Source organism: Rhamphochromis longiceps, linkage group LG23 (genome assembly GCF_057381845.1).
Source record: "Rhamphochromis longiceps isolate RC_006_pf linkage group LG23, R_longiceps_female_GT1.1, whole genome shotgun sequence".
Classification (NCBI taxonomy): domain Eukaryota; kingdom Metazoa; phylum Chordata; class Actinopteri; order Cichliformes; family Cichlidae; genus Rhamphochromis; species Rhamphochromis longiceps.
The window spans coordinates 892169-914054 of record NC_140578.1 but is presented as its reverse complement, the minus strand read 5'-3'; the positions used below and the strand labels follow the sequence as shown (position 1 = coordinate 914054).

Genomic DNA, 21886 nt, shown 5'->3' with positions numbered 1-21886 from the left:
TCAATGCTAAGAAAATGAAAACCTTCAGACGATCTGTTTTCCCAGCTCCCTCTTTGTGTCTGACACTCTCAGGCAAACACAGGCGCACTCACTGATGTCTTCATCCATCTGTCGTTCTCAAGCATTGTCAGGGTAGCTCATTTCATCTCCACTGAGGCCGAGGCGAGGAGAAAACAGAAAGAAAAACAGAAGGGGATGAAAATAGTGACGGTCTAAACTGAGAGTCAGTGTGTTATTCTGCAGCCAGAGGACAGAGAGTGAGAGCTGGGGAGGAAGCTTGGACGAGCTGGACTGTGATCTGAGATTTTCCACTTTTTTCTCTAACTTTGTGTTTGTGAGATCAGGAGTCTGATGCCATCGCACTGTGACAACTACAGTCTCTGTGTCCAAAAAGCCAAAACGAAAACACTGTCCCTGTTTGAATGCTTGATTCACGAGTGCAGGTTATCCAATAATCCATCCATCCATTCGCTTCCGCTTATCCTTTTTCAAGGTCGCGGGGGGCGCTGGAGCCTATCCCAGCTGTCATAGGGCGAGAGGCGGGGTACACCGCGGACAGGTCGCCAGTCTGTCGCAGGGCTATCCAATAATGCAATTGCAATGTTTTTGTTTTAATGACAGGTATGTGTGTGTGTGTGTGAGAAACATGTATTTTCTGTTCTGATCTAGTTGATCTATGTCTAACTTAAAATCTGTCATTGTGCAGTAATTCCTTTTTTAAAAAGTACATATATCAGGGTGTGTGGTGGAGCTATTTTACAGAGTTAACAGTCAAGTCTATCGTTCCTGTGACAGTTTTCTAAATGTCCTCTTTAAACTTTGTTATCTTTTAAAGCACAAGTCAAAGCCCTGCTGCCCGACTGTTTAAACACCTCAGAAGTGGAAATCCTGCAGGTTTGTTACAAACCTCGAGCTGCAGGCAGCACTCATTGAGCGTGGGTACATTCCTCTCTGGTGGTTCTCCTCCCTCTTCTACGCAAACGTGCCAGCCCCACTTCCTCCCACCCAACGCCCCGACTGCACTGTTTGTCACAGGAGGAGCATCTCCTGACTGCTGGTGAGAATCATCAGGGTATATTTTAAAGATCTGAGCGTTCTGATGGTGATTTTAGAAGGGTTTTCTTCTCTGCTTCACATACCATGTGATCCTGACGCGTGATATTGTCAAAGAGATCAAACATGAGCAGTTAATCTGAGCGACTCCTCGGTGCACAGAGAGCAGGAAGCAGTTGCTGGTAAAATACCAAAAGCGCTCCGAACCTGCATTTGGAAACTATCTGAAGCACCTGTGTGATTGTACAGCTGCTGAACTCCACAGAGGACGAGCACGAGTCCAACAAGATGACATTTATTGAAAAGTAACAAACTATAGAACAAGTAGTAACAGACTGTTTCAGTAATAGCTTAATATATCAGTATATCTGGAGTATACTGCCATACATCGGAGACTTGCACAGAGAGCAAATTAACATATTTTTGACGATTTGCTACAAAAAGGCTTCGATTACTCACACTACCCGACCGGGTTAAGACAAAAGATACAAAATTAAGACAATTAAGAGAGTTGTGCAAATTTAAAGCCTTCTACAAATGAATTACGAGGCAAATGTACAAAACTATACACACACCAAAGACTTCTGTAGACACGGAAAGAAAAAATCACTATTGCAGCTACAAGGCTATCACACTAAGTTTTGTTATTTAAATCCATAACAACACTAAAGTTAGATATTCAGGTTTTGGCAACATTTCTGTTTCAGATATGACCGACGCTTTTAAGCACGATCAGACATTTTCCACTTGGCAAAACGACATAAAGAAGAGTTTGTATCACAAAAAAAAAAGTACATTCACTAGAATGAAATTTGTTTTCAGACGAGCGATAACAAAAGATGTAACCCTTCCTTCAGCAAGTACACATGACCCTGAGACAGATAAGAACAGACAGAAATCATCATCTGAAAGCCGACACAGACGAGTGTCTCCTTCAAGTCGTGATGGGCCACGTTCCCTCTTTTTTCTTCCTTTTTTTGCGAGCTTGTATTTTCAGTTAGGAAGAGGATACAAATTTAGCTCAGCAAGATTGAGGGAAGCCCAAGTCCAACTTCTAAAAACACAGACAGGAAGATCGTTTCTGTTCACAAAATCATACACTTCCCCAAACGTCTCCTCTCCCTCTGCACATGCCGGCCGCAGCAAAGGTCTAATTCAGTCTGAATAAATTACACCTGAGTAAACAGTGTCAGGAGTGGGCGAGGACAAAGAGGGACATCTCAACTTCCTTCTTCGCGGTGAAACAAGCTAAAGTGTCAGTTAGAGCGGTGATGCACTGGTGAGAGGATGCACGTCTCCGGACGAGCAGTGCAGGGCTGACAGAGCGACAGCAGCTACAGAGAGAGAGACGTGCTCACAAGGCCCTGCTGGACACGCACCAGCGAGTCCACTTCAGACGCGGGGACAACACGGCAAAGTTACACAAGAAGCACGAGTAAACACATCGGGTAAAAAAACAAAAGTCTCTGTGCTGTTTCCAGGCCTTCGCTCATGTGCAGTTGGAGATAATGTGAATCAGTCTGGATGGAGAAACGACGGGAACACGCAAAACCCCCTCCTCTTCCTCTTCCTCCTCCTCGGAGCCGCCGAGGGGGGGCACATTCCTGCATACCAGACTCTGAGGCTCATCTGAGGGAAAAAGACAGAGAGGGATTAATGTGCTGGTCCCGTGAACTCTGCTGTACAAGGACCCTGTATGAGAACGCTGGGCACATGACCAGAGGGCCTGGACGTTCTCAGGGAGAGGAAGGCAGAGACCTCCAGGCTACACAGCAGCTTATCACTGTGCTGTTTTATCAGGCTTTGGCCACAGAGCATTAATAACACCTCTGAACGCAGCAACATTTAACCATTTATGTGGCTTAGTGATGAATATCTGAGGGTGCAGAAGTTGGGACCTGTGAGTGAAAATAAGCTTCAGTGAACTCAGATAAAAAGCACATATTCCAAAAACCATCTGCTTTATCCTGATAGGAGGCTTTATGCTGCAATTCCTGCATCTGCAAGCTGCATTTTTTAAAAATACAAACACTGTAATGAATTCTTTGGAATCTCATATTCCTCTGCAACCTCACTGTCTAATTTTCCTCTCGTGGCGGTATGAGGAAGTCGTCCTCTGGATGTTTGGGACGCTGGACAGAAACCTGAACCTGGTGGTTTGCATACTGCACATTTGCAGAGATACTAATAACCCGCCTGCAGCGTGAGGCAGCGAGTTCGTACTCGGGCTCTGCTGGGGGTTTGTTTGAATAACCTAAAGACTCTAATTTCCACGGCTGACAAAGCCCGATGATACTTCAGAAGCCTTCACTGATCCACGCACATCTGTGACGGTTGTGAATACTTTGCCTGAAGCGTAACAGTCAGACACAGTTGGAGAATATTTGTTTGCACGTTTAAACTCTTGATTGCTGTGATAGGCTGGAGCTGTTCAGGCTCTAGTTGTTTATCGCTGCGAGCGTGCTGATTCTACCACTGCAGCAGACGTGCCGGTGACATTTCCAAATCTCTATAAAAGCTTCCTTTGAAAAGGAGCTTTATTGTTATGCTGCGTTCCACCTCCTGATATTTATTCTTGAACTCTGTCAGAGGAGTTTTGCCTTGTGAAATGAGTCGTCTGTGATTGGCTGCTTTTCACAAGCGGAAGATGTTAAAACAGCAGGTGGGTGGAGCTCCAAGCGTGGAAGAGAAAGCCGTCCGTCGAGCATTTGAACAGCCTGAAGCTTGCAGTGATTACTGGCACACACACTGTATATACACAAACCTTGGCTTTGTTAAATTGTAACCACTATTTTATCTTTTTTTGGCTTTATTGCAAATAATCATATCATTCCAATTTTACCTGTTCATGGTTCAGTAAGACTCTACAGCTAGGCTCCTCAGCTAGCTTAGCTCATCCTGCCTTGAAAAGCAAGAACAGCAGCACTCATTGCATCGCATGCAGCTTTAGGCCTCTGCTTTCTCTGTCAGTGCACATGTGCATGGCTCACCGGCAGCACCGGTTGCTGTGCAGATGATGAAACCCAAACACGCCGCCACTTTGCTCAGACCGTGACAGCTCTGTTTATCAAAGCTTCATAAGAACTGCGGCATCAGGCCGTCACGTCCAGGGTACGACGAGCTGAACCGCGGCCCAGACAGTGAAGAACATTCACCAAGTGCTTAAAGACACCAAAGCAACAAAGAGGTAATGTACTGCCGTGGTTAGTTCATCCACTGAGAGATAATATCCTCGTCTCACATGACCAAACTTTAGCTCACTGTCACCTTGGATGAACTCCAGACCGTCACTTCCTTGTTACCTGTCACATCAAGGTCAGTTTTGCGCAACACCGTGCTGCATCGTTTACAGCGTTCACCTTTCGCCCACATTTCAAAGTACGGCTCTTCATTAGACACAGCTGTAACCCAGGAATTATCCAGGTGCGCTGTGTGCGTCCAATCAGGAGCAACTGCTGCGTGCCTCTGCAGACCAAACAGATGGGCTGGGACTAAATGCTGCTCTGCTTGGATCTGCCAGGTTCGCCTCATGTTTTCACAAAAGCTTGTCTCATGAAATCACACAACGTCCAGTTTGAGACACCTGGAGAGGAGCGGCTCACAGAATGACACCTGGCATGTTGCAAAAGCTGCATTTAACTAAAACCCACATCTGCATCTTCTAGAAGCCCAACGAACCAAAGCCAGTCCTTTCTTTAGCCCAGTCCTTTCTTTAGCTGTCCCCTGTGTGCAACAAGGTCTGTGCCATGTTTACTAATGACCACCTGAAACTGCAGCGTATTGACCGATGCATGAATCGCAGTCACTTCATTTACATGAGTTTGCATTGTTTTCAGGGATGCGTGAAGGACTCTGGGAATGAGCTCCGGCTTACAGGCATCTTGGTACGGCTCTAAAGCATAATGAGGCGCGCCTGATGAATCGCTGCAGAAACAAAGAGCATCTCTGTGACTGGACGAGCCTCACTTTCAGCACCACTTCAGCAAATATTACGCAATTTGGATTAATTACCAGGCAGACACACTGTTTCCTTCCCCAGCTGGCTCTCTGAGGGGGGCCGCTGTAACTGTATGACAGCTCGTCTCTTTTTAAGGGTCTAATCGAATTAGTCTGGGTGATTATTCAGCCATTTTAAGCATCGTCTTCCCTTTTCTCCTTTTGTTAGTCCCAGCGTGGAGAAAAGACCAATAAAAACACCATTAGGTTTATGCAAATTTCAGCATTTGTGCTGAGGGCTGTAATGTGGCAGATTGATTACTCGAGGGACCCGAGACCAAGTGTGCGTGCACGTGCTAACTCTGACTGTACGTGCACGTGTGCGTGAGCTGGGGGGGCGGGCCTTGTTGTACACAGATGCCACAATAAAAGCTTCATTCAGCCCGTGCTCCTGGTGGCCCTCACAGCAAGGCATTAATAAAACATTAGTATTGAGTGACTGAGGCCTCTGCTGTCCTCCTCCCCGATCCCACCGTGACCTTTCTATTTCACAGCAGCTGTTTGGGGATGAAGAGAAACCACCAAGGAGTCCCTCGGTGACCTCTGACCTCTCCAGGTGTACCCTATCACAGAGAGCCATGCCCACCTCACAAGACCGTCGGTTAAAGCCGTTAAAAAGCTGAATTGTGGGGGGGGGGCAAAGGCTCAGGCAACATAACAGGCATTTCAAGGCTATTACAGTTCAGTGGTGAGAGAGCGGGATCCAGTTACGTGTTGTCTGCCTGTAGTCTGGCACCAACGACGGACCAGGCTGTCCCCCCGGATGCCATCCAGCTTATCATTTCCCAAAAGACGCACTAAATAAACGAGTCTAAACAAAATTACACGCGTTTAGTTCTGCGTGTTTTAAACCCGTCTGTGAACGTCACAGGCTCTTACTCCCATTCCCAGAACAAACACGAGCCTTTACAAACACTCTTCCCCCATCCACAGTGGGTTCTGGCTTGGCCTTGAAGTCTGCGGTTAGTCACATCTGGTGGAAATGCACAGGGCAACAAACTGCAGTAGGTGGTGACAAAAAAGAAAAAGAAAGACACAGCACGGCTGGTAATCCCATACAGGCCACGCAAACCACAAGGCGACATTAACAAATCTTTACTAATGGGAAAGCAAGCCACACCTTCATTCCTCCCAAATTAGAGTGAGGACGGCTGGTTTTTACTAGGAAGGGCAATGCCAGCAATGTGTAAAGTCTCACCAGACTGCTGGGAGGAAACAAACACACACACTTGCAGAAACACAGTATTCTTCTCTCTAACCCCGGCTGAAAGTTGAAAACTTTGGAGCAACGTATTTTTAGGCAGGCGTTAGACTCGGCTGCCAAGCGCTGGAAAATATAGCTTTGCTTCTCCTGGTCTTACTCGCTTATCTCCTCCTCTCCTTCAGTTTGTGCATACGTTTGTGTTTGCCCCCCTCCTCCTTTCTTGGGTGTGTGAGAGAGAAAGTCAACAAGGGTCTGGGGAAGGAGTGTGTTTAACAAGCTGGAAATCTGAGCTTTCTCCATCTGTGCAGTAATTAAACATAAAGGCAGTCAGCAGCAGGACGGCAGCTACTGTAACTGCGAGGTTCATAAAGACGCGGTTCCTTGATCTTTCACAGGCAGCCTGTCTGTCTCCATCCCAGCCCAGAAACCTTGGCTACCATGGATACAGTGGCCCATACCAGCAGCCCCATAATGCTAAGCCCCCAGCCCCATCATCTCCAGCTGTTTACTGTCGCTCGCCTCTGCTTTACTCTACTTTCAAACTCTCTGGCAGAATAAAAAGAGGAGGTGCCTTTACTGTTGCTTTTGCACTGTGGGGGAGGAGGATTTACCCAGGATGCACCTGGGTCTGTCAAACAGAAAATAACAAAATATGCACAGAATTTTAACTTGAGCTGTATCCACTCTGGCTATTTTCTAGCCAAACATTCGTCAAGCACATATAAGAACAGCTCACATTTACCGCTGCATTTATGATTATCTGATCGAGTCCGTCTAGTTTCAGTCAACTTGGTTCTTAATCACGATCTCTCAGTCTCATGGTGCACAGCATATGAAGCTGGAGGAGACCAAGCAGTAAACCCCCAGGCTGGAAAGTAAAACCAGCGCAAAGCAACAAAACCTGAAGTTTCTCAAGAGGCCACTTGAGTCTGGCCCCAAAAGCGAGTCAGTCCACTTATGCCTGGATTATACTTTGGTTATGGAGGTTATGGACAACTGGAGACCCGAAGGCCAAGCAGTCACTCCTGCTTCTCTGAAGTCGGCTTGTTTTCTTGTTTTGACGTCCTCAGTGCAGCCATCAAAAATACAGATCCTCGTGTCACTGCTTAGGCTTCAGACTCCCACATTAAAACAGCCAGGAGTGAAAACATTTGCTCTCTACAGACAATTTCAATTTCCATCACAACAGCTATTTTTTCCAAAACACGGGATGGCAACTGCCAGACGACTGAAACTGAAACGTTGTAGTCGACATTTACAAAGAAACGGCTGATGTCATATTAGCCGTGTCCATTTTTTGTTTACAGTCTCTGTAGAAAGCAATTAAGTTAGCATGAAGAGTAGAAGTTAGTTGGACCTCTTCTAACTTTAGTTACTTTTGCAGAGTGACATGCAAACACTCTTGTTAGCTTTAGACAGAGCAGATAGAGCCAGGCTAGCTCTTTCTACTCTCTGTGCTAAGCTAAACTACACGACCGCTGGCTGCAGTGTCGTAAAACCCCTCCTTGTTTTTTCCTTTACAGTTTTATTACTGTAATAAAGATAAAACCCTTTAATTTCAAATTCAATAACTACTGCAGCACTCAGCTGTTTTCTACGGATCGCACCAGAACTGAAATAAGGTCACAGCACGGGCCTCGTGAAATTTCAAACCACCGGGAACGTGTGAAAAATAAATAAATAAAGCTGCTCACTGCGCTTGTCATTGCACCGTGTAAAAGCAGAAAACGCCTCAGGAGTAAAGCATCAATCGATAGACTCGCATGAAACTGAAAACTGCCCCTGCCTTCCCTTCAGGCCAGTTGGCTCCTATTATTCTTGAGTTGTTGTAGTCAGTCATATTTTTATACCCTTTAGACTTTCTCTGTTCCTGAATTCCTGATGACTGGTTTGACTGTTTGTCACCGTGGGAAAAACTCGTCAGCACGTATGGAATTCGTTTTTCTTTTTTCCTTTTTGAAATCCTTCAAAACCTGGGAGCAAGTCGAGGACTTGTTTGTTTCCCCGTCCTGTAAAATGTCCAAATCTTAAGTGTTGCTTCACACGAGCTAACAAACAGAATGTCTCTGATCTTATCTAAAGCACAGCGAACGTGACGCATCGACTTTTCAAACTGCCTCGTTACAGGCACCCCGTTAGCAGCATTGGGCCTGCAGAGCTCCCTGCACCCTTTTGCCATTCACTACAAGCACAGACCTGATGCCTGCCTCTCCACCTCGCTCCCGTCAGTGTCAGAGGTCTTGTTGTGCAGCTCTCGCTCTGTAATTATCAGCACCACTGACATTCCTCCTGCTCTCTAAACCAAGACTCCTCCATGTTTACCCGACACCCAGCCGGCACAGCAGCTAGATAATGTGTAACCACTGTAACCATTAGCAACCCTGAAAACACAGAAGAGTCTTTAAACTGGACGGTTTAAAGAGGCATTCACCTGGACTGTGTAACAGTGTAACAGTAACAGTGTAACAGTGAAACTGTAACAGTGTAACTAACAGTGTAACAGTGAAACTGTAACTGTGTAACAGTGTGCTTTATGCTAGCCAGGTCCCACATATGATCTGAAGATTTAAAGGGGAACTATGAATAGCACACATACAGTAATTGACATCTTGTTTGTTTGCGTCACTTTAAGAAGCTACAATTACTCACCGCAAAACCTCAGAGCGTCAGTGCATCTCTATGCTGAGAGGTACTTCCATGTGCTGACGAAGGCAGTGGGAATGAGCGAGTAGGGCACGCTGGTCACGCTGTCCCAGGAGTCTGACGCTGGATCGTAACAGTCTAGCGTCTTGCACCTCTGAGCCCCAAAGTACCCTCCGACCACATAAAGCCTGTTTCCCGACGCCACAGCGTGACAGCTGATCCGCTTGGCTGTCACGTCGCCAAACTTTGACCACTGATACGTCTCGCTGTTGAACCGATACGCCGAGCTGGCAGAGAATTCGGTGTCGCCGCCGATCACGACGACGTGGTTGCCGACCACGGCCGCTGCCGTGTATCGCCACAGCTGCGGACAAGCGGCCGGCACCGACCACCGGTTCTGGCAGGGGTCGAAGCACTGCACCTTGGGGTATTTGTCTCTGTTTACACTGGTGCCCCCAAAAGCGAAGAGTTTGTTTTTGGCGCCGACAACGGCAGCGTTGCTCACTCCTTCTCTGAGCGGGGCCACGAGGGTCCATTTATTGGTCTGAGGGTCGTACTGTTCCACCTGCTTGAGAGAGACAGATGGAGAGGCGGGGAAGGATCCGGCGAGGGAAGTGTGTCCTCCCACTACGTACAGCATGTGGTCGAGCTCCGCGGAACCGTGTCCGAACCTGGCTACCAGCATCGGCGCCGCTTTAGACCACTCGTCGTGTAATGTGTCGTAGACCCAGACATCTTTGGACGCTCCATTCTCAGATCCACGTCCTCCAGTAACATAGACCTGAGGGACAGAGAGAGAGCGTGTTTACATCGTCGAGGGGTCATAAAAGAAAAATGACACATTTAAGTCGATTCATTGCTTAAATACCTTGCAACCAATGGCGCAGGCGCTGCACTCTTTCCTGGGACTGGGGATGTCTGTTTTGGGGGTGATCTCCTTGGTCTTGTTATCAATCACGTAGACTTTATCACACATGAAAGTCTGACCTCCGAGCAGCAGCAGGGCCTGACTGACTTTTCTTGGACGTGCACAGAATCCGGTTACGATCCCATCGTTCTGGAGGATCCGCATCTTACACCGCACAGCGTCTTCGACGATTTCCCGGCACACCTTGTGGCACATCACCAGCTCCTCTGAAGCGACGTTCTTCAGCAGGTACGATTCAGGCAACAGCGCCAAGCGGACGCAGCGCAGCAGCTCGGGCAGCTCGCTGTGCCTACGCTCCATGTCCGCCTTGACCCAGTCGATAACGGCCTCGTACACCAGGCTCTCGTCCTCCACCTCCAGTTCCTCGCTAAGGATGAGCTCCTGAACTTTGTCCTTGGGGAGGCTTAGGAAGTCTTCTGTCCTAAAGAGAGTAGCAAAGTTCGCCAGGCACATCCTCCACGACAGCTCATACAGTCTCTGACACTGGTGGGCGTCGGACAGCAGCATCATCCCGAGACAGTTGGACTGGTGAAGGTTCTTTTCCAGAAACTCTGCCGCCGCGTCCCTGATGTCGTGAAACTGAAGCATGTCTCCAGCTTCCAGCAGTGACTCTGCATTTTCCTCATTGATGATGACCCGGGCTGAGTAAGCGTAGTCAAGCAGAAGCTCCAGCACTTCCGGGTGGAGAGAGTCGTGGAAGTTGACGTCACCGTCGTGACTCTCCCTGAGCCCGCCGCTAAACATGGCCTCGAAGTACCGGCTGCAGGAGGCCAAGACGGCGCGGTGGCAGGGGAAGGAACGGTTGCCGGCCTTCAGCACGACATCTGTGAAGACGCTGCGTTTGCGTAGCAGGTTGAGCTGAGTCAACAGGCTGTCCGCGTGGGACGTCTTGTGGAAGAGTTGGATATTCATTGAGCCAGAACTAGAGCGAGACTTTCTGTTTTCGTGGTTGCTGACAGACATCTTGACTTGAACCTGGAACACAGAGACAAAAAAACATGGATAAGTTACTCTTACAGCTAATTCTATTTTGATTACAGTTGGCCAGATATAAATCTTTTGATGTGAGCACTCCTCCCATTTGATGATTAAACAAAAACTCTGCCGCCACCGATGAATGGGCTGTACATGAAATACTCTTATCAGTATGTCAGGCTGCAGCGGAAACGGACTTCAGACTGTGGAGAGATGAAAGGAGATCAGATAAGGCGCACTCCCACGTAAACCCAGTGTGTGTTAGTGCACCAGTGATTTACACAGTGCAAAAATCTATAAAGCATGCATCACTGTCAGAGCCGTGAGAACAACCGGCTCTTAGAATAACCTTCAACGATTAAGGTTAGGCTAGAAGCAACACCTGGGTGTTTCCACCCTCTTCCATTTCAGGGCTGTGAGTCACCTCCAAACTCGGCAAAGCCAATAAATTCCTGCCAGCTTGTTGTGTTTCTCAGCTGGCTCACATACAGGAGCTTTCAAGCCCACATAAGATGTGACACCTCAGAGCAGCTCCTCTAGGATAAAATTATGTAACCGCAGTGCAACAAGGGAGAAATAGAGGAGGGGGGGGCATTTTCTGATCGTTTATATATGAAGCTTGAGTGGGAGTGACATTATATGGTTTGTTTAATATTCTAGGAAATATTTCAGCTACCCACTTGTCCTGGCACGGCGCGGCGGGCTAACAAAGAGCCCACATATAACTTGAAAACGACCAAATAAATATCTCCCGCCTTAAAGCGCCCATTGTTTCACAGCAGATAAATTTAAATCGGCCATTCAACCCAGCTGAAAGAGGGACGGTGGACTTCCGTGCAGGGGGGTGGGGGGGAAACAGCGTGAAATCCAATTCGTTGTGTGCAGTAAATGTGAAACTCTGGTCAGCACTTCCAGCATGCGCTCAACTTTCCTCCCAAGTTAGCAGCTGCAAAGCATCGGCCGAGATCAAAGGAAACAGTGTTACAGCTCAGTAATAACGCGCGCGAGCGCTGTGGTACGGTTGGATCTTACCTCGGTGGGAAAGGCAGCGATCCCGACTCCTTTCTTTATCTCGGCTACAACTTCCACCCGTCGTCGGGTTTGTGTTTGAAGTTGTGGCACACTTCAGGCGAGTCCGCTTCCCGACTTTAAAGCTGTATCACACCCTAAACTCGCGGGAGACGGTTCAGCCATCTGTTTGTCTTCACACTCTTGGGTTTGTGCCCGAAACAAAACAATTTTTGGAAAGTTAGCCGCTCGCTGTTTTCTGTGGGTGAAGCCAAGCAGCGTGCCGGAGAGCGACGAGCTGAGCGCAGAGAGAAAGAGTCGAAGCAGCAGCGGTGGTGTTTCCTCTGGCTCCTCCCACTCCTGCTCCCGCCGGCCAATGGGCTCAAGCATCAGCGCAAAGCTTTCCTTTATTCTCCAGCCAACCTGGATCAGTGTCCGTCATTATATTCAGAAACCATCGCCATGAATCACCCGAAACACCTGTCACTGTATGTTTCACCTGCCTGCTTTGTTCTCGCCTTTCCTTGGCTTGCGCGTAAAGAAGAAAATCTCCATTTCAGCGCTATCAATGAACGCCAAGCAGCCTGTGTTTGTAAAGGATTTAGCGGAACAACACAATGGAAAAGGGGAGTCTGTGAAAAAAGACGACATAACGATAGACAGAAAAACTATCCAGGACGGCATCGATGCTGGGTGTAAATGCGCACAGGGTTAAAACTACACGTGTAATACAGGCTGATGTTTAAGAAAGGTTTTCCTGAAAGCTGTTGCTGCTGAGATTTTTACACTTTGATGTCACAAAACAGTCTAAAGATCACTTAAAATGACCTTCATTTCACAGACCAGTCTGCTCACCCAGCTCTGAGTCAAATGTGACCGAGATGAACAGCATAAACATAATTTCATGAAATAACTATTGTTACTAGAAAAAAAATCAACGCATTGATTGTGAAAGACAGCGGTGTGAAGTTGTAAATAACTAACCACGATTTTTAACTGAATGAAAGGTAAAAAAGTTACATGGAGGTTACATCATATAAGATTTAATAATCTGCTCTCTAGAAGGTTTTCAGAAAGTCACAGGTCCATCCAGCACACCCATCCCCACCCACAGATAGTGCAGAAACCACACAAACATTTTGCTTAAATTACTGAGATTTTTTCAGATTGTTTTCCAACTCGGTCAGCTATTGCATTATTTTGCACCATTTTTATAACACAGAGGTCTCAGTGTTGCACAACTCTTCCATAATGCTCACAAGAATAAACATTGTGGCAGTAAATCCCCAAATTTTTGATTATTTTTGAAAACCACAAAAATAGCTACCATGTAGATAACAGAGCCTATTCCATGCAGTGGGATGGGCTGCAGCAGCCCCCTCGTGAAGCCGAATAGGATAAGTGGGAGAAAATGGACAGATCAACTGTGTACATTTTAATTTTGGAATGTAAACTATCCACAGGTTGACAAAGAATTAAAAAATTAATGATTAGAGTAAGAAAACTGCATACTGAAGTTCTTAAAGGATTTTCGCACATCATACAAGACGGCCAATCAGTAAAATATCTGGAACAACAGTCTTAGTGATCATATGATTGCAGGTTGAGCGCTGTGAGATTGTTTCTTCAGCTGAATTCTTGGCATTTTCTGCAGGAATTAAGCACTCGTGAGGTTTGCAACAATTCATAAAGAATGCGCCTCGGATCCAAGCAGCCTCTCAGGACGAGAAGCAGGTCAGTGAGGAGTCGTCTAAGTCAAGCCCGCTTGTACTTGTCTGCAACTCAAAGTTTTAGAAAAGAGACTAAAGTGAGAAAATGTAACAATTATGCGCCAGCCTTTGCTGGGACATGCCCTGACATGTGTGACTGATGATGTGAACAATTTATTCTGTTAAGGTGTGTCAGTTTCAAGGCTCTCACGTTGTTCCAGTGGGTGAATTTAAATGGATTTGAATTTCTGCTAATGTTATTAGTGATTGTCGTGCTTTGACAGGCCACAGTGTCTGCTGTGGAAAAGCGTAATAGAAGTCAGCAGAGAAAACCTCATGGATTTAAACAACACTGGTTTGTTTGTGCACCGAGAAGACTGAAGTCCACCAGAGTGGGTGCCACACATCTCGGGTTTCCTCTGCCTCTCTTCCTGTTTTGAACTCCTTCTTAGTGTCGCTCAGCAGCTGCTTTTGAAGATTACAAACTGCTGCTGCTGCTTAGCTTTCAGAATTTGTGTGGATGAGAGAAGCAGTGTTTTAAGCCGTCTTCCCTTTTATCCACTATTTCCTCTCCTATTATTTGCTTGACAGGGGATTTACATTTGAGTGCATCTCATTTATCAAGTAAGCAGACGTCTCTTTCTTATACAGCGAAACGTCCTGGAGTAACCTCACATCCTGGTGCAATACCTCAAAGTCTGACAGTCATAAACTGGCTGGTAATTCACAATTTTATAACAATTGTAGCCGCTACTCATTACTGCTGGAAGAGCCAAATGCTTTTATGCACACAAGTGCCTGAAGGAGATTAAGAATTTAAGCAGATTAGATTAATGAACTCATGATTGTAATCTAGGGTTAATTCATTTTGCTTTAACCCACTCCTCCCCGCCCCCGGCCCTTTCGACCCCCAGGGCTTGAAGCCTAACTGGTCTGTGGAGTGTGTGTGTGTGTGTGTGTGTGTGTGTGTGTGTTGTTCCAAGCTTTGTATGACTGGTCATTAATTACTGTTGGGCAGGCGCAACACTAATCAGACCCCCTACGATTGTTCATCAACACCCCCGACAGTGCAATAAACCACTCAGTGAGCGTCTGTTTAGATGACAGTAACCGCCACTCCATTGTTGCCTACACTGTACCACTTATTTGTTCGCTCAAGGCAGGTGGTCTTCTTAGTGAGGTCATTGAGTCTGAAACATAAAGCTGGGGGTCCTTGGAGAGGCCATCCTTAACCCTGGGCCCCAACGCAAACAGCACAGAGCTCCTTCTGACTTTCTATTCCTGTAGGCAACTCTGGCTTTTCATTTATTTTAGCCTGCAGTAAATGTTTTGGCTCATGACCCGCTTATCAAGGACAGCTGACATGTTTAGTCCTAACATTTATTGAAAATGATGTTATCTTTAAACAAGTAGATTTGACAGAATTGTCCCTCCTTTTAGAGTGACAGCCCATCCATAGATGGAAGAGAAATGCAGTTTAGTCATTAGAAGGATAAAGTGTATCCTGATCAAAGTAACACACAGAGAATCAGGAAAACTTGTGCTCGGACTACAATTTAAAGAGTGACTGCTCCTTTCAAAGGATGTCCGTGTGTAACTATTTTAAATAAATCTCAATCTAAATTTAAGGGGTGCATTAAATATTTTATATTATTATTTTTAGTTAATAATAAAATAAATAAAAATTATGACTTATGGGTGGAAAATAAATGAATACAAAATTAATTTCAGTAGAGGAAAATCAGCCTCGTTACAGATTAAAGTCTTATTATGTGCAGTGACAGGAAAGTTGACCTCACATGGTGTTGATCTGCACAAAGAGCATCTGCTTCATGAACAGTCACAAACATGTATCGACACATGTAACTGTTTACAGCACACTGTGAAAGAGCCTAACTGAACTTAGTCAAACTCGAGGGAGTATTTAGCGGAGAACAGCTCCACCGTGTGGCAAACAAAAGCACTTTTGTTAAGGTGGATCACGTGCTAATCGTAGGGGTGACCAGATGCCCTTCTTCATGTTGGACTGCACCGCATTTTTTACCCCTTGCGCTCCTGTCACGCATATTGAGACAATGTGCCGCACTTTGTGTAAATGACCTTTAAATTTGGTAAATATTTTTACGTTTGTTTGAAAGGCACTTCGGTTTTATTTTGAAATCCATGCTTTTATTTTGAAACAGGAAACTGGCACAAAACCGTTAAAGGGCTGTTAGTAACGTTTCTTTTAGGATATGGTAAAATAGTGTGCCTTAAAGTGAAAAATATGTACGTTTACTTTGCCAATTAGTACCTGGCTGACAGTGGCACAAGGTTTGTTAATGTTTCCTTTAACGGAATAAGTTACATGCAATCAAAATGTCGTTTAATAGAGTTTATATTGTTAACCTTGAACTTGACCTTTATGTGTAGTGGTAAGTTAGTGAGGTGATACAATGAATTGAGTGATGTAAATTTGATGTATATGCTATATGTGAGCAGGAGAAATTTGTTTCCTTTGATCTTATGGTATTAATATTGCTGGTTTTGTTTTGCTCCTAGCTCTTACGGTGTCTTCACTGAATGTTTCAATAAAAACATTTCCAATAAAACCTCTGTGAAGCATCAGTATAAGAGACCATCATTCAGCCAGGGATGCTACAGTAAGAGCTTCAGCCTCACGAGTTTCACCTGACTGCCAAAGTCTATGATGAAAGAAGAGGGATTCATTGTGATGGTCTAAATGTGACACTCGCTCAAACTGGAAGCATCTCAGATATTAACTGCAGAAGCAGAAGGCTCAGATCAAATAAAAGACATCTGTCAAGCAAGCAAGGATGAGGAACTTCGCAGATCTGATCGCCCAAGAAATCCCACGGAGAAGATGCTTACATTTCAGAGAGAGGAGGCATACAAAAGGGAGAAGCGGCTCATGCACCTTTATGATCAATGGAAGATCCAGGCACGTAAGGCAAGAAATCAGCTAAAGCTAAACATTCCAGAAAGTGAAATCGCAGCTCTCATTGATATCTTAGAGAAATGCATGAATGATATTACGGACATTTATGTACAGATCAGAGATCACCTCACACCATCCAGTGAAACGAGACGTCGTGTTGATGCATGTGAGGCCGTAACAAAGGACATTATTAAAATTGCATATGAAAGAATATCAGGCATAGACGAAGACTATGATAGTGAAGCAGTCAAAGAACGCCTTCGTGAGCTCCTTAACAGAGACTATGCTCATTCCATATATGGATCCACGGTTTCACCTCCAAGTCAACACACTATAGACTCCATTGTCGCAGTAAAAAGAGCAGATGCTGCAGCAGAATTAGCAGCAAAGGAAGCAGAATATGAGTTGTTATTGGCGGAAGGAAAACAAAAGGAAAGGATCCAGCTCTTAGTAGAGCAACAGAAAAGGGATCTTGAAGCTCAAAAACATGAACTAGAAAGACTAAGGGCTGAAAAGGATATAAGAGCAGCACGAGCAAGATTGTCAATTTACAACCAAGATGTAATGCAGGAGGGCAGCTTGTGCTCTGCTAACAGCAAACTAAGGAACCAGGAACATATGCACCCACATCAAGCTGTATCTCTGGCTCCAGTTCAGCATCTCATAAGATTTCCAGCTTCACCTCCACAGACAGATGTGTCCCACTTAGCTCAAGCAGTACAAGACAGCATAGCCATGAACAGACTTCCAATGCCAGAGCCACCTGTATTCACCGGCGACCCAATCCAGTTCATTGAATGGAAATCTTCATTCATATCCCTCATAGATAAAAGGAACATATGTTCAGCTGACAAACTGCATTACTTGAGAAGATATGTGGGAGGTCCAGCACGAAAGACACTTGATGGTATCTTTTACAGGGAGGATGATGAAGCGTATAAGGATGCATGGGATCGCCTTAATAGCAGGTACGGTCAACCATTCGTCTTGCAGAGAGCTTTCAGAGAAAAACTAGCTAGCTGGCCAAAGATCCACTCAAAGGATGCAGAACAACTCAGAGCATTCGCCGACTTCCTACATGCATGTCAGCAAGCCATGCCTCATATTAAAGGGCTGGACATTCTGAATGACTGTGAAGAGAACCAAAAGCTGGTCCAAAAGTTACCTGAGTGGGCAGCTTCAAGGTGGAACCGCAAGGTGACCCAGTTTATGAAGGACAGACAGGAATTTCCAGCCTTTCAGGACTTTGTCAACTTCATGTCATTAGAAGCAGAGATTGCCTGTAACCCAGTAACTTCCCTCCATGCATTACGTTTATCAGACTTACCTGCAGAGAAACATCATCTGAAAGAAAGGAAAAATAAATCTACTGTTCTTCATACACAGACACTTACAGAGAATGAGAAGAATGTACCATCCAAGACAAGCTTAAAGCCCCCTTGTACATTCTGTCATGATAACAAACACCGCCTACATAGTTGTCCAGAGTTTAAAGGAACGCCTCTGGAAGAGAAAAGAAAGTATGTAAGGGAAAACAAACTCTGCTATGGTTGTCTGAAACCAGGCCATAATGTTAAAGACTGCCGCCACAGACACTTATGTGATATCTGTAAGGGACGACACCCAACTTGCCTTCATGACGACAGATATTCCAACATGAATGCTGTGTTAGCCTCTAATCAGAATACAGACGAAGCAGTTACGACATTGTCTCTCAATACAGAGACTGAGCACACATCTACGACTACATCCATGATTTTGCCAGTCTGGGTTTCCTCTTCCAACAACCCAGGAATAGAAAGGCTTGTCTATGCTCTGCTTGACACCCAGAGTGACACTGTGTTTATTGATGAAGATGTTAGTCGTAGCTTGACAACCAAGACCTATCCTGTAAGGCTAAAGCTAACCACCATGATCGGAAAGGACACAGTAACACACAGTGAAAGAGTCTCAGGTCTCAGAGTGCGTGGCTATACCTCCACAAATCACATTGATCTCCCTCCTGCCTATACCAAAGACTGCATACCAGTGAATCGAAGGCACATTCCTACCAGTGAAACGGCGAGGCATTGGAATCATCTCAAAGCAATAGCAGATGATATTCCGCCACATTTAGACTGTGAAGTTGGTCTTCTAATAGGTTATAACTGCTCACAGGCACTAGCACCAAGACAGGTCATCCTAGGAAGAGATAATGAGCCTTATGCAGTCCGCACAGACCTAGGATGGAGCATCATAGGCTGCTCACCACCTCACCTTGAATCTCCTCCTGTCGCCAACATATGCCATAGAGTAACTGTCAAAGAGCTTCCTCCAGTGACGCCATCCGATGCCATTAAAGTACTTGAGTCTGACTTTAAGGACATCAGCAAGGACAACAGAACAGTGTCTCAAGATGACATCCTCTTCCTCAATATGCTAAAGGAAAGCATTTACATGAACGCACATGGTCACTATGAGATGCCTCTCCCTTTTAAAGAGAGACCCTACCTTCCCAACAACAAGCAGTTAGCTATCATCCGGCTCAACCATCTCAAACGAAAGCTGCTGAACAACAAGAACTACAAGACTCACTACGTAACGTTTTTGAATGAGGTAATTAAAAACAATGATGCTGAAGAAGTTCTCTGTGAAGAGAAGGAAGGTGAAACATGGTATATTCCACACCACGGAGTTTATCATTCCAAAAAACCAGAGAAGCTCAGAGTGGTTTTTGATTGCTCGGCTAAGTACAAGGGAACTTGCCTAAATGATCATCTCCTGTCGGGCCCAGATTTGACAAATACTCTAACTGGTGTTCTTATCAGATTTCGACAGAACCATGTTGCTCTGATGTGCGACATCGAAAGGATGTTTCATCAGTTTCATGTGCGCGAAGCGGATAGAGACTACCTACGTTTCCTGTGGTGGAAGGATGGGAACTTCAGTGTGGAGCCACAGGAATTCCGTATGAAAGTTCACCTTTTCGGTGCTGCATCTTCACCGGGATGTGCCAACTATGGGTTGAAACATCTCGCTAAGGAGAACGAGAGCATGTTTCCTCTGGGCTCCCAATTCATTATGAGGGACTTCTATGTGGATGATGGTGTCACAAGCATAGCAGATGTAGATGAGGCTATTCAGCTTGCAAAAGAAGCCCGAAGGCTCTGTGCTATGGGTGGTCTGCGACTACACAAATTTGTGTGTAACAATGCGAAGGTGCTTGAGAGTATAGCACCATCTGAGCGTGCCACTGAAGTAAAGGCTCTTGATCTTGCCTTTAGTGATTCATCACTGGAAAGAGCCTTAGGAATCCACTGGCACATTGAGTCAGACAGTTTCAGGTTTCATGCCCGTTTGAAGGACCAACCAGAAACCAGGCGTGGTATACTATCCACTGTTGCCTCTCTTTATGATCCACTTGGGCTTATTGCTCCTTTCCTGCTAACTGGGAAAAGGGTTCTTCAAGAAATGTGTAGGCATGGTACAGGTTGGGATGACCCACTCATCAGTAAACTGCAACCAGTCTGGAGATCCTGGAAGAGTGATCTGGCAAATTTGGATAAAATCACCATACCCCGATGCTATGTACCAGCTGACTTTGGAAAGGTCACAAAGAGAGAGCTACATCACTTCTCTGATGCAAGCACGTATGGTTATGGCCAGTGCTCATATTTGAGACATGTGAATGGAAATGGAACTGTTCATTGTGCTCTGATTATGGCAAAGTCCAGAGTTGCTCCAATCAAAGCTGTGACCATCCCCAGGTTAGAACTGACTGCTGCTGTTGTATCAGTTGCAGCAAGCAATACTCTAAAGGAAGAACTGGGAATTTCAGGGATTGATGAATACTTCTGGACAGACTCCAAGGTTGTACTGGGGTACATTAACAACGAGACACGTCGCTTCCACACATTTGTATCAAATAGGATTCAGAAAATACATCTCAGTACAACTCCTCAGCAGTGGCGATATGTTTCTACTGACAAGAATCCTGCAGACCTTGCTTCGAGAGGTTCTAGTGCAAGCAAGCTTCTGACATCGAACTGGTTTACTGGACCCAAGTTCTTATGGGAGAAAGAGGTATCACCAGAGGTAGAGGTAATCCCAGAAATCCCAGTTGGGGACCCTGAAGTTAAAAGGGTTCAAGCACTAAATTTGGAGTCTGCAGAACAAGTGACTCTTTCAGACCGCTTGTCAAAGTTTTCTTCATGGTGTAAGGTCAAACAAGCTGTTGCGCGACTTCTTCGCCGAACCAAGAGTGACAAGTCAACAAGCCACAGCACAGTTCAGGAGCGAGAGGTTGCACAGCGCATCATTATAAGAGATTTACAGAGACGAGTGTATCGAGATGAGATCCAGCTACTTAGTAATGGCTTACAACTTTCACGGCAGAGTAAACTGTTTCGATTGGATGCCTTTCTTGACAAAGATGGAATCCTCAAGGTGGGAGGAAGACTGAAAAATGCATCTCTCCCTGCCTCTCAGAAACATCCAATGATCATTCCAAAGGACCACCACATAACGAGGATGATAATAGCTCATCATCATGAACAGGTTAAACACCAAGGAAGGGGTATAACCATCAACGAGATCAGATCAAATGGATACTGGATCCCAGGAATGAACAGAGCTGTTGCATCTTATGTGCATCAGTGTGTCAAATGCAGGAAACTCAGGGGATCAGTGGAAGAGCAGCGAATGGCAGACCTGCCATCTGAGCGGGTGGATCCATCTCCACCTTTCACTTATTGCGGAATGGACTGTTTTGGGCCATTTTTTACAAAGCAAGGGCGTAAGGTGAATAAGCGTTATGGTCTGCTTTTCACATGCCTTTGTTGTAGAGCAATTCACATTGAAATGGTGAATGATATGTCAGCAGATGCCTTCATTAATGGCCTCCGATGTTTTGTTTCCATAAGAGGAGCAGTACGACAAATAAGATGTGACCAAGGAAGCAATTTTGTTGGAGCTAAGAATGAAATGTATAATGCGCTGAAACAGATGGATGTCAATCGTCTGACTGCATTCTTGGCTGAGAGGCAGTGCGACTTCATTATGAATGCTCCCCATTCAAGCCATGTTGGAGGTGTCTGGGAGAGACAGATCAGAACAGTAAGAAATGTACTTCGGTCCACTCTTTCACTCTCACCTGGAAGATTAGATGATGCCTGTTTGAGGACATTGTTTTACGAAGCAATGTCTATTGTGAACAGCCGTCCACTCACTGTGGATAACCTGAATGATCCAAATGGTCCAGAACCGCTGACTCCTAATCACCTACTCACTATGAAACCCACTGGAGCCTTACCACCTCCCGGGACGTTCATCAGAGAAGACATGTATGCTCGTAAGAGATGGTGTCATATCCAGTATCTAGCAGAGCAATTCTGGAACCGCTGGAGAAGAGAGTATCTCTCTAATATTGCCACTAGACAACGTTGGCATATTTC

General features: G+C 45.6%; 1 protein-coding gene across 1 annotated transcript; it reads right to left on the bottom strand.

Annotated features, from left to right (window-relative positions):
- Positions 1–1317: 1317 nt before the first annotated feature.
- On the bottom strand, positions 1318–12119 carry enc3 (ectodermal-neural cortex 3). Its single transcript, XM_085397822.1, has 4 exons — positions 11832–12119; positions 9765–10799; positions 8903–9677; positions 1318–2682 (listed from the first exon to the last, which is right to left on the bottom strand). The coding sequence occupies exons 2-3, from the start codon at positions 10785–10787 to the stop codon at positions 8931–8933; spliced, it is 1770 nt and encodes a 589-aa protein (XP_085253948.1). The 5' UTR covers positions 10788–10799; positions 11832–12119; the 3' UTR covers positions 1318–2682; positions 8903–8930.
- Between the last annotated feature and the right edge of the window lie 9767 nt (positions 12120–21886).